Raw genomic sequence first — 13040 nt, 5'->3', positions numbered from 1 at the left:
CATTGAACACACCACACCATTTTTCTAAACCGACACTGCACCCCAAAACGCCTCTTCTAGTTCTTTTGTTCCTCCCCTTCACAAAAAACCCAACACCCCTTCCTCCGACAGTCTCCACATTCCACATGACTATGTTATGACAAGTTGTAGCTGTGTAGCTATTTCATTTCTCTAGCCCTTTAGTCCTTAAAAGTACAAAAGATAAATAATATTTGATTCAACTTCATCACTTACTAGCGTCAAATAATAATTTTGTTACAATTGAGTCGACTTGGCCATTAAAAACCAAACCCGTATTTGCAAAAGCCAAATTGGATTTTGATATTCCCACATTTTTACAGTTGACCAATACCCTTCTCACCTCAAAAAATAACCGTCACCAGTCTCAACTTTCATACTAATTATTTTTGTTGAACCCCCATTTAAAAAATTGAACACCATGTTTTATGACTTTTGATCGGAATGATGTTATGAGCCGATTGATCTAAAACTTAGATCTAAACCGTGCTTTAAACAGTTTAATTTAGTTAATTCGAAGTTTAAACACCTAAAGTGATTTGGTTACCTTCTTTTTCACTTGATGTATGTTTTTATTAACAAAACAATCTTCTTCATCGTCAACAACCAATAATAATAATAATAATAATAATAATAATAATAATAAACATCCGTCAGCCTCAACACACAGAGAGAGACTAGGCCAACACCAACTCCACAGATCATCATCAAAACCTCACAAATCCTTACAATAATAACAATAATAACAAAACCAAAGCTTGGCGATCAATTGATGGCCAATTTATACGTGCAGGCAGAGCCACCAACGGATCTGAACAAGAACACCGAGTGGTTCACGTACCCAGGCGTCTGGACCACCTACATACTCATATTATTCTTCGCGTGGCTCGTTGTTCTCTCTGTCTTCGGTTGTTCTCCTGGCATGGCTTGGACCACCGTCAATCTCTCTCACGCCATGGTAATTAATCACTTTTATTGCTTTTGGTTAATTGTTAATGCTATTGGTAGTGATTTAGTGTTTCCAATATGGGTTTGTTAGATTATAGGTTGATTGATCTGGGTTTGGATTGGATTGGATTTACATTATGTTTGGATCTAGTACGCGCACGAGGGTTTAACGCGGTTCGGTCTAGGTTGGTTAGTTGTTCATTGGGTGGCACGACTGGGGAGTTGGGTGTACTCTGATTACTCGGGGAGTCATAATATATATAAAGAAAACTAATTTTTGGATATTATATATTTATATATATGCCAAATATCATAAGTTTACTAATATTTATAACAGAATAGGTGAATATCCAAAGCTGCTAGGCGGACCCTTGGCGGCCGACTGAGGAGTACTTGGGGAGTACTCGGACATGATAAATATATAAAAAGAAACTAATTTTTGGATATTATATATATGCCAAATATCATAAGTTTAGTTATATTTATAAAAGAATAGGTGAATATTAATATAAATAAGAGAAATGCATTTTTAAATAATAATTTTTTGAAAATTGCTAATCATTAATTAAAAAAAACAATGTTTGTTCTTAAATATTTTATGAATACGAATTATGTCAGATCATGTATTGGTGTTTTAACTGATCTATAACTAGTTAACTACTCCTTTGTTAGGATCTAGTACATACACGAAAGCAATAAACAAACACAAGGGTTTAACGTGGTTCAGTCTAGACTGGTTAATGTCCAAGTTGGCAACTAGATATTCTTTATTGAGTAAATTAATCCAGGCGGTTACATGCTGGTTGTTTTGGAAATCGAGAAATGATCTGATTTTCAAAAATAAACGTGTCTCAGTCGCTAAGTTGGTTAGTGATATAAAGGGCAACGTCTTTCTTATGGGAAATGACGGGCATGGATAGGGAAATTTGGTGCAATTTTAATTTCGTGTAATCTCATGTTTCCGTCTTGTTGTTCCGGGCTTCTAGCTTCTGGCTTGGACTGTTCCATTTTTGTTTTTAATATATTGGCTTTTCAACAAAAAAAGATATTCTTTGAACCCAACATGCTTAAAGTTTGAACTTTTATCTCAGGATGTTTATAACCTAATTGCTTTGTCATTAGCCTAAGTGTCAAACATAAGTCAAATATGAGATATGTGTGTTATAGTTGATTAATTCTTTGCACTCTTCATTTGTTGTCGTTATCAGTTGACATACCAGTTCTTCCACTGGAAAAAAGGCACACCTTTTGCTGATGATCAGGGTATATACAACCGGTTGACCTGGTGGGAGCAAATCGATAGTGGCAAACAACTCACCCGCAACAGGAAGTTTCTCACTCTCGTTCCTGTGGTCTTGTAAGTTTTACCTACTTAAATCGCTTTCGTATAAGTCATACTAAATAAAAAAATATTGTTACAGTTATTAGTGCTCTGCTGAGCTTTTGATCATATGATATTGTTGGTGTTGTGGAGTTGATTATGTATCATATATGCGTATATGGAATAAAGTACTTAAATCTATACATAAAAGACGACTTAAATGTATAATACCTTAAATTGATGATAAAAATTATAAAAAATGAGTATTTGAAATGGAAAGTCTACTTTTTTTGCTGTTACAACAATGTTAAGTATATCTATATGAAGATCAAATTTGATATTATTATTTAAAGTGAAATATATTTTTGTAATTAACGGACGATATATGTTTAAATATGTTTATCAGGTACTTGATAGCATCTCACACGACAGACTACCAGAACCCGATGCTGTTTCTAAACACAGTGGCAGTATTTGTGCTAGTTGTTGCCAAGTTTCCGAACATGCACAAGGTCCGAATATTTGGAATCAATGCTGAAGAATGAAGCTTTACTTGTTCAATCACGCGTCTGTCTGTGACTCTACCATCTTAAATTGGAAACCGGAAAATGGTAAAATTATTTAATTTAATTTTTTTGTTGGGCTACATTCATTTCATTATTTTTTCTGCCATATTGGGATTGAGGTTCAAGTATTAATTTGTGTCATATTGGTTAAGAAATGAAGTGTCATAATCAATAATGCAATTAAAAGGAACATAATTATAGTATGAGGCGTGGTTTGGGTGTCATGAGTTAGGTGGTTGCAATAAAGTGTTCATGATATCATGAATGGATGCTGGATAAGTAAGTAAACATATAGTATTGCAAGATAGTTTCAAAGCTACACTTATACAGAGTATGTGCAATGAATAGTTCAGTACAGTATCAGTCAAATTCTTAAATTACAAGTTGCCAGTTAAGATTGTGACAGATGCAAATAGGTAACTGTGTTCGGAAAAAATGTCGTGTTCGTGTCTGACATGTTATGTCATCCCTAGATTTAGAAGTAGTTATAACTTATATGGTGTGAGTTGGTTGGTTTAAAATATCAAATATTAAACCACTAGTTTTGACTAATTTATAAAGTATAAGCTACTCTAAGTCTCTAATACGTGTCGACAACCGAAGCGCAACATGAAACACTTGATCCGAAAAGTGGTGAAAGCAGAGGAAGATAGCCATTGGCTAGAGTTTCGGCAGGTTGAACAATCGTCGACACATGATGAACATGTTGAATCTATGAAATAACCGCGTCTAAATAAAGTGTAAAACAGTAGATCAATATTGAGATATTTGGTGCCTTAATCGGATTAACGGTTAATTAGGTGACGCCGATGTCACTCTAGACGGACATGGAAGAGATAAGCGCAGCTCGTGAAGCAAACACATAATCCAACCAAGTTTAGCTGCAATTAGGGGTGTTAATCGGGTCAACCTGATTGAGTTAATCAGGCCAGGTTAGTCGGATTTTTAAGAAAAAGATAATCTAACCCGCAACCCGACCCTATTAAGGTTCGATTTTCTCGGGTTTCAGGTTAATCAGGTTACTCTATTTGAATATTTCTTCCTACCTATCATAAAATAAGCCCACATTTTTGGGTTCAAAATCCGAATAATCTTGATTCATCATTCGATTCTAAATCGTTAAATAATCATCCCCATCTAATAAAGCATATATACTGAAAGCCCAAATTGTCTGGCTTCAATAATCAAACAAACCGAAATAAACGTAAAAACGGAATCTTGAACTCAATTAAAGTAACGTAGCAAAAACCTGAACGAATAAATCCCGAATTATTTTGCAAAGAATCATGTATTTTAACAAATTATTTCCCCCTCTTCTTTTGCAAAATATGACCAAAATGCCCTCATTTAAAAACTAGCCCGTTTGACTTTTTCTTGGTCAACTGACATCAAATCATCCAAATTACCAAAATTACCCTCGAGGTCAATCACAAATCTGACCCAAGATTTGACCCGCTTATCCTAATCTTGGCCTGTTTGCAGCACTGTTTAAGAATTTGACATTTAAGCCTCATTTTGACTTTAACCTCAAGTCTGCACATATAAATTGCTTCAACAAGAGCCATCAATAATCAATTTTCACTTTTGAGTTTGACCTTACTAGTCAAATACACCAATACTAATTTTGTATACTTAGATACCATATATTGTTACAACAACCTGCAATATGAACTTATCTATCAAATCGTTGTACATGTCGCGATCTAATAATTTGCATTTCCAAACTTGTTTCAATAATTGTTAGTGCTTATTTCATCTTTTGCATCAATATTGTATCTGAAGTTAACTATTACAACTAACGGGTTAGCCCGAAACCAGACTTTTTTTCATAAACAAACCCAAAACCCGACCCTATTGACAATTCAGGTTGACCCTAATAGCCCAATTAACATTTTTTGACCTTATTTAACCCAACCCTAATTGGCTTATTCAGGTTCGGTTCGGGTTAATTGGGTTCGTACATTTTGGGCACCGCTAGTTGCTGTATGGACAATAGAATGATACTCGACGTTGGTGCTAGATTGACCGATTATGTATTGTTTCTTCAAGAAACTTTCTTGATATCCTTCTCATCATGTAGTATCCTATGGAGTAGCTGCGACATTGGTGCTAGATTCACGTGTTTTCTCTTTCAATATGCATAAAAGTTTATTACAACTAGTAAGATGCTAGACCAAAGAATACAATTAAAAACAAAGATTGAAAGTACACTAACTATTCCAATCTAAACGATATAGGTTCGCCTATTGTTATTCAAAAAATACGTTCCCACCTTTATTTCTTCTTCAACCTTGTCTTGAGAGTGTTTGGGGCTCCTTATTTTACCTTCAAATAACTTTTTCCCAAAAGTTTATTAACTTATTCATTCACACTAAGTCATAATACCAAACGCCTTTTAACTTTTTCAAAAGTTAATAAGTTAAAATAGCCTAAAATAAGCAATCCCTAACTGTTGTGGGTGATGTGTGTGTGAGATCATTTGGATTAGTGGCGGACCCAGGATTTTTTGTCAATGGGGTCCCAATTTTTTCGGTTTACAAAATTTTTCAGGTCGGTCGTTATTCAGGTCGGGTCGAGGCGAGGAACATAATAAAACACGGAACTATGGTGTCATTGGAAACGAGTAAGTAGAAAGAATCTAAATTACAAACTAGATGAAACATACACTTTTAATTCATACCCGAAAAACATGAACGTAATCTATATATATGGTCTTACATAATTGACCAAAACATGAAAAAATAACTCTAACACAAATAAATGATTAATTATAATATACATACACAAGGTAAATAATAAAAGAATATGCAAAATCCATGTTAACATTATATATGTTGCATGGTGATAATGACTATATGAGAGAAACTAACAAAAAGTACAAATACCCTAACTGAATAACTAAGACTAGAATATTAAAAAAACAACAAAAAAGGAGTATGGTGGGGCTTGAACCTACAACCTCTCACAAGTAAAACAAGGGACTTTTCACTGTACTAGTTCAATCTTAATAGTATGGGTTCCAAGTATTAATTTTTATGGGGTCCTTACAAAATTTAATATACCGTCTCTAAGTAATTTTTAAAAAACATCGATGTCCCGGGACCCCGATCGAACCTATGTGGGTCCGCCCCTGATTTGGATGTTCACGGAAACCCCAAAAACTAGCATTGCTGATGCTATAATGGTTTCTCGCCATCATAATCTTTTTAAATGTTTTAAATATAATTCTTAACTTTTAAATAAATGAATGAGTATCATTACATAACTTTTAAATTATTTAAGAACCTTAAAACTCTTAATAACTAATGTATTTTATAAAAAAATTGTATGTTAATATTATTTAAGTGTAGTTTTATCACTTTTTAGGTCTATATTTACAATTACAATTATAAGAGCTAGTTTTTAAACATATCTATGTTTCTTACACATGTAAATTTGTTATTACATAAATTTTACACATGTGTAAACTTGTGATTTATATATGTAATCATTTTTTTAAATATGATAAACTAGGCTCAAATAATGTTAATATACAAAAAAAAAAATGTTTAGTTGTTATGAGTTCTTAAAAGTTCTTAAATTTTATGTATTAATATAAACTTTAACTTTTTAAATTACATATCATTTTTTACCCAAGTTGTGTGTTATGGTCATGGGATGACCCAATTATGGCATACATGGGCGGTTAACTCCATGCCGACCCACTTCATCTCTGCTAACTTGCGTGAGTAGCTTGGTGGTGACACTGCTCAATATTGGATTTTTTTTACTTTTGGTCCTTTTCGACCGTTGAAAAATGGCAGCATCAAAAAAATAAATTTATTTTATATAAATATTCGTTACTCCAACCAATTTATACACAATCAAACAAGGAAACCAATTTATACACAATCAAACAAGGAAAACAATGTATGTCGTAATTATATTGTACAACATGATTATCGAAGATAAAGGTGGGCAATTTGTCACTACAATGAAGAGGACACTAGTGAATAATGTGAAGAAATTGACGAGGCATGACAAGAGTCTAATATGTGGGCCTTAAATAATGAAGACACACACAATACCTTACGCTCGGATTTGGTGGAACATATCCCAACACCTACCACCCCATACCGACCGTTGAAGACTACATATTTGATTTTATTTGTTGTTTTAAATTTTAATTAAAATTATGTATGTCTTTTAATACTTGATATTGATTTTTAAATTTAACTGTAATTAATATTACTAAATTTAATTATTAATATTACAAATGAGTGGATGGTAAATAAGAAGTATGAACTTAGATTAAAACGAGTTGGTGGAGGTGAATACATGTGACATTTAGATGACGAATGATTACAAATATAACAGATAGTTTTAGCATGCTTATTTGAAAGGAGTTATAAAATAGCATGATGAATGTATGACAAATATGTTTACTTTGAGGCTTATAATTCACTTTTGAAAAAAAACGACTGAGCAACTTTTTAAAAGAATAGGAAAAGATGAAAAGACGACGACTACTATTTAATGTTTACATGAAAACATATTATACTTTTACAAAGTGTAGCCAACTTTAAAAAATTGTTTAAAATAGCAATTTTGGCATAACTATGTCTTTGTTTCATCTAACTCTTTTAATTTAAGTGGGTTACTTTTATTCATGTCAAAATTATCTTTTTACATCATTTTCATAAGTGAAGTACTTTTTATTAATTCAAAGAAAAATACTTGTCTACAAAGGGAACACTACTCTTATATGCATTTTATCCTGCAATAATATCTCATTACGTTTAAATAAGTTCACTTTCATAAAATAATGGTAGATATATAGCATTTGTGACACATTATTCTTAACTTCTTTTGAATGTCTCAATACAGCTGGTTGTCGAGGGATTCATTAAGAGTTGCCCCACGATTAACACCGCTCCTTACTGTTCGAATCGTCCCCTTTACAGTTGCGCTACCCATATTTTAGAGCACACACATGAGTCGAGACTTGAAATTGGGACCTCTGAGACAAGAATCCCACATGCAGGGCCGGCTCCGAGAAGAAGAAAATATTTTTGGGCTGAATGCGAAAATTTTGTTTAAGTCTTAAGTAAAAGGAGCATTATGTTGGGTTTACAAAATTTAGGGAGTGTTTGGGATTCCTTATTTTTGCCTACTTATGAAAAACACCCTCTTAACTTATAAACGGGCTGCGACCAGTTGGATTAGACATAATTCGCGACCAATTATTCTTATAATTGTTTATATATAGCACTATCAAGGAACGAAGCTTCCTTAGGACGGTGGTGGCCCCGACCCCCCCCCCCCCCCCGGGTTTTTTGCGTTGTAGTGTAAATTGACATTTTTTCGTCCGAAAATTTGTATACGTAGTGTAAATTAACCCGTTTTGGACCGAAAATTTGATATCGGCCCCACTAGTTTATGATTTTTATAACACATTTTGAGTCCGGCTCCCCCGACGAACTCGTCCAAGCTTCGCCACTACCACAATCACATCAGTTTTAAATACCACTGCTTTCTAGACAAACAAACTACATTTTATATATGTATCTTCTACTTATAAGCACACTTCATTGGATTTAATCTTAAATAATTTAGCATAAGGTCTTTGAAAATTGAGTTCTTTCATGTCCCTACAAAATAGTGGCAAGAACTCTAGTCCATTAACTTTGACTGGTGATAGTATTTTATGAATAGAGTCGTACTTGTTGAAAACACACGTAAAACATCACTTAGAAATGAAGTTTGAATTCAAGTTGAACATATGTATATATACTTATTTCACTTTTGGATCAAAGAGTACTTAAAGTTCCACTGATGCTCATGTGCCTTACCCCATCATAGAAGAAACCCTAGTACACTAAATACACATCAGATTTTTAAATTAGACCTCTCAATACGGCAAATGAAAGGGACTTCATTATCATGCACCATTATTGTCCATCATGCAACAGTGCGAAATATATATCAAAATCAAGAATGCATTAAGAACTAAGAGAACTACATTATACATTTGTTTGGGTTGAGTGTGGTACATGAATAATGTACATGAGATCAAATAAAAACTTATTATAGAATCATAAATGTAAAATTGATCTTGTTGGCACATCTAACATGCCATGGTGAAATTTAATTTATTTAATTTTCCTCTTTAAACTACATTCAAAATCTATCATTGTATTTAAAAATAAAATGTATGGCCCCTAATGGTAAAGTTAAAATATAAAAAGAGACAAAATTAAGAAGTGTGAGAAGAATTTATGACCACAAACAAAAAAATTATAAAACCAAAATGTTTCCCCCGTCATTCCCGTTAAAAAAAACGGCGAAAAGACACAAATGTCGAGAAAAAAGACACAATGCCGAAAATGAACAAACAACACAATGATAAACAAATGACACAATGATATTTTTTACTCAACATTGTCTCTTTTTCGATATTTTTTTTAATGAGGAAGACGGTGGAATCATTTTTGTTTTTTACATTTTTCGTTTTTTATATTAAAAACTTGAGTTATGATTTTATTTTAATTAATTTTTATTATTTTTAGGGTTTTTTTTTGCTACAAATCCTTCTTATCATTCTTAATTTTGTCTCATTTTATAAAATAACTTAACCCTATGACCTAAAATGGTTGTTAAGGTTATTTATGTCCCATTTTATAAAATAACTTAACCATACGACCTAAAGTGGTTGTTTAGGTTATTATTATTATTATTATTGTTATTATTATTATTATTATTATTATTGTTATTACTTTAGACACGATTGACGGCTCAATTATTAACCATAACACAGTCTTACTACTATTCATATTATATTTTTTATTACTACTGTAATTATTATTAATATTGTATTAATGCATGGCATGTGTTCATATAATAATAAGAGTAAAATATGATTATGCACATCGAGTGGGTTACAGCAATTAGCGGAATACTCATTTAATTAAGTCACAACACTCAATTAATATGAAGCTAATTATAAGTTTCTAGATCATCAAGTGGATTTATGGAGATCGAATGCATATTTTTTTATTTAGTACATTCTCCTAGGGGAATGTTTTAGGCCCCTCTAGGTCAAAAGTAGGGTTCTTGTCAGATCTTTTTCAAAGTAAGAATAAGAAAACTGAAAACAATATTTTAAAGAAAACATGGCATGGTGACACAGGTAAAGTAATCATGATTCATTTTGGAGTGAGTTGATATGAAAACAAACATCTTCCAGGTGTTGTACTGTACAACTATGCATATTCGTGTATGTACTTGGAGACTGTTTCTATTTAGAATGAAGTGGTTGTAACTTTCAGTTGAAGCAGGTGAAGTAGTTTCAACTTCTCCATATACATACGTACATGAAGTTATGATTTATGACCATATCTATTTGACCTCTTCTTACACTTTCATTCACACATATTTAACACATACCTAAAGTAATTTTCATGCAACGCCAGTAATGTATTAGTAAACATGGTTCATTGTACAATATTTATTGGTTTCATTTTATCTTTAGAACGGTGAAATTCGGTACAAATCAAACTAACCTACTAAACGTGCAAATAACTAGAATAATTACTATTTTTCTATAGTTTTTGAACTAGAGTAATAATTACTCTAGTTAAAAATTTATTGAATAATAATATTTACTTTAGTTATTTGTACAATTCTCATGTTAAAAGCTGTTTATAAATATTTTTATTGTAACCCTGTATATGATTATTGATTTTACTAAATATTTTACAAGATTTTCATCATTATATAGAAGAACTATTCACTGATAAAAAAGACTTGAAATATTATGCAAGACAGTGCAATATATACTACCAGATTAGTAGGTTGATGTTGAAACAATCATACAAATTTGTATCTAGAAATTTAAACAAAATAATACATTATTATAGTTTATAAAGGAAGAAGAGACACCCAATACTAATTGCATGATCCTATCAAGTTAGTTTTTCAAGAAATCCAAGCAAATAATCACCATCCATCATTCATCAAAAACTAGAAAAATAATCATACGAAGCAGTCAGAAAAAGAAACTAAACCCCCAAAGTTTTAGTTTGAACACTCTATATATAGAGAGATAAATATAGATTAATATATATAACTGTTTACCATGAACCTCCACCTAACATTCCACTCCAAAAGCCATTGGTATCACCATTCTGATCTTTATTTTGTTCAACATTTGTATGTCCATGAGGAGTAGTAGTAGTAACAGTTGTTGATATTGTGCTTGTTTTCAGATCTTCAAATGGAAACAAAAGCCTCCCACTTAAATTCTCATTAATACTACTTCCTCCCATTCCATCCAGTGAAAAGTTAAGTGATGGGATCATCAGATCATGATCTCCTCCAGAAGTCGAATAAACCGATGAATTCGGATCAGGAATTGGAATTGGCATGAATGAATTCATCACATTTACACCCCTTGTTGTGATTCCAGTCAAGAGTTCTAGAGCAGATGCGTTAGGTGCTTGGATGAGGTCAGAAATAGTCTTGAAGTCATGATCATTATGCATAATATTATTATTAGGGTTTTGATGAGAAAGTAGTTTTGGTGGTACAGGAGGTACAACCAAATCAGGAAGCTTCTTGGACATTGAAGATGATGAGATGGAAGATGAAGATGAATAAGAAGATGATGATGAATAAGAAGATGTTGATGATCTCTTGTTCTTCCTTGAACCACCACCAACAGGAACATTTCTAAGGGTCCCACCTTCAGTCCAATACCTTCTACAAGTCTTGCAAAAGTATCTTGGTTGTGAAAGGCTGTAATTGTTGTAGTAACAAAATTTAGTGTTTGTAGAATTGCATCTTGGACAGTTGACAGCTGAATCCTTTTGAGGTCTTGCTTTTCTTTCCAAAGATGAAGAGTTTTTAGCTCTTTGTGACACTAATTCTTCCATAGGCTTCATTGTTATGTCCTATATGAACAAAAACCAATAAAGAAAAAGGTGTAGTAATAAAAGAGAAGATAAAGACATAAAGATCCAAAAACTTTTAAGATTTGAAGACAAATGAACAGAACAAGAAGACTGCTTTATGCTTTTCAAACCTCCATAAAAACCGGTCTTCAAGATAACTAAAATAAACTTCATTGACCCTTTATTACATACATATATAATTAAACACTAGCTAGTCCAATTTTTTGAATGAAAATAATGAAATAAAAAGTAGGGTTGAAGATCAAAGAATTGGTATCTAACTAAGATCTAGTATGGTTTGATATATCTAGATGACATGAGTCTTATGAAATGATAAAATTCAACTAAAACAAATTATTATACCATTAAAAAGTTTATTACTGAAGATGATGAAAAAGATAAAGGATCTAGTTGTACCTGTGGCCAGTGAACCGTATCCATGGCTGAAAGAAGTTTAGAGAGAAAGAGATGGAGAAAGATAGAGAAAGATGAGAGAGAGGAGAGAGAGAGAGGAGCCTTTACTTTCCAATGGTTTTCAAAAGGCAAAAAACGGAATGTTTGAGATGTTTGTGTGGAACTTCTATGTGATTTAATGTGTGTATGCACGACTATGTATCTAGGTCTAGTTTTGGAGAGAGAGAAAGTGTGTGTGTGAGAGAGCGTTTTGCATACGGTAAATAAAATAAAAAATAAATAATGAGTAATAAAAAATGACATATTATTCTTTTTTAAATAAATTGTGGTTTTCGTCTATGTGGTTTGTTCAGATCTGCGATTTTAATCAAGTAGTTTCAAATTTATGATTTTCGTCCATGTGGTTTCATTTCACTTTAAACCCGACTTCACTAACCCCGTTAAGTCTGGTCGTAACCCAATAGCGTGCCCCTCACGCGAGGGGCAGTTTTATCCATTTTCTTCCCTAATAAACCCTAGTCTTAATTCACAACCCCCTCACGTGAAGGGTTGGGGTGTATTTGGGGAAAAAAAAGGCAAAACCGTCTCTCACATGAATGGCACGCTGATGGGTTTAACACCCAAATTTTATGTGATTAGTGAATTCGGGTTTAATTGCAAGTGAAATGAAACCACATGGATGAAAATCGCATATTTGAAACTATTGGACTAAAATTGAAGATTTGAACAAACCACATGGACGAAAATCGCAGTTCATTCATCTCTTTTTGAATGCCAACTCGTACACGGCCTACGTGTTGTGTCGGTAGCGTTGATACACGTTAAACTATGCATCATGATGGG

General features: G+C 32.7%; 2 protein-coding genes across 2 annotated transcripts; one reads left to right on the top strand and one right to left on the bottom strand.

Annotated features, from left to right (window-relative positions):
* Positions 1-647: 647 nt before the first annotated feature.
* LOC143557924 (uncharacterized) lies at positions 648-2882 on the top strand. The gene is made up of 3 exons (XM_077046882.1): positions 648-976; positions 2175-2323; positions 2694-2882. The coding sequence occupies exons 1-3, from the start codon at positions 791-793 to the stop codon at positions 2830-2832; spliced, it is 474 nt and encodes a 157-aa protein (XP_076902997.1). The 5' UTR covers positions 648-790; the 3' UTR covers positions 2833-2882.
* A 7854-nt stretch (positions 2883-10736) lies between these two features.
* Positions 10737-12361, bottom strand: LOC143557923 (dof zinc finger protein DOF4.6-like). Its single transcript, XM_077046881.1, has 2 exons — positions 12201-12361; positions 10737-11783 (listed from the first exon to the last, which is right to left on the bottom strand). The coding sequence occupies exons 1-2, from the start codon at positions 12222-12224 to the stop codon at positions 10965-10967; spliced, it is 843 nt and encodes a 280-aa protein (XP_076902996.1). The 5' UTR covers positions 12225-12361; the 3' UTR covers positions 10737-10964.
* Between the last annotated feature and the right edge of the window lie 679 nt (positions 12362-13040).

This window comes from Bidens hawaiensis, unplaced genomic scaffold, assembly GCF_021521415.1.
Source record: "Bidens hawaiensis isolate Kalapana, Puna unplaced genomic scaffold, B.hawaiensis_p1.1 tig00019230_1, whole genome shotgun sequence".
Classification (NCBI taxonomy): Eukaryota; Viridiplantae; Streptophyta; class Magnoliopsida; order Asterales; family Asteraceae; genus Bidens; species Bidens hawaiensis.
The sequence above is the reverse complement of the archived record's forward strand: the minus strand, read 5'-3'. Positions and strand labels throughout refer to the sequence as shown.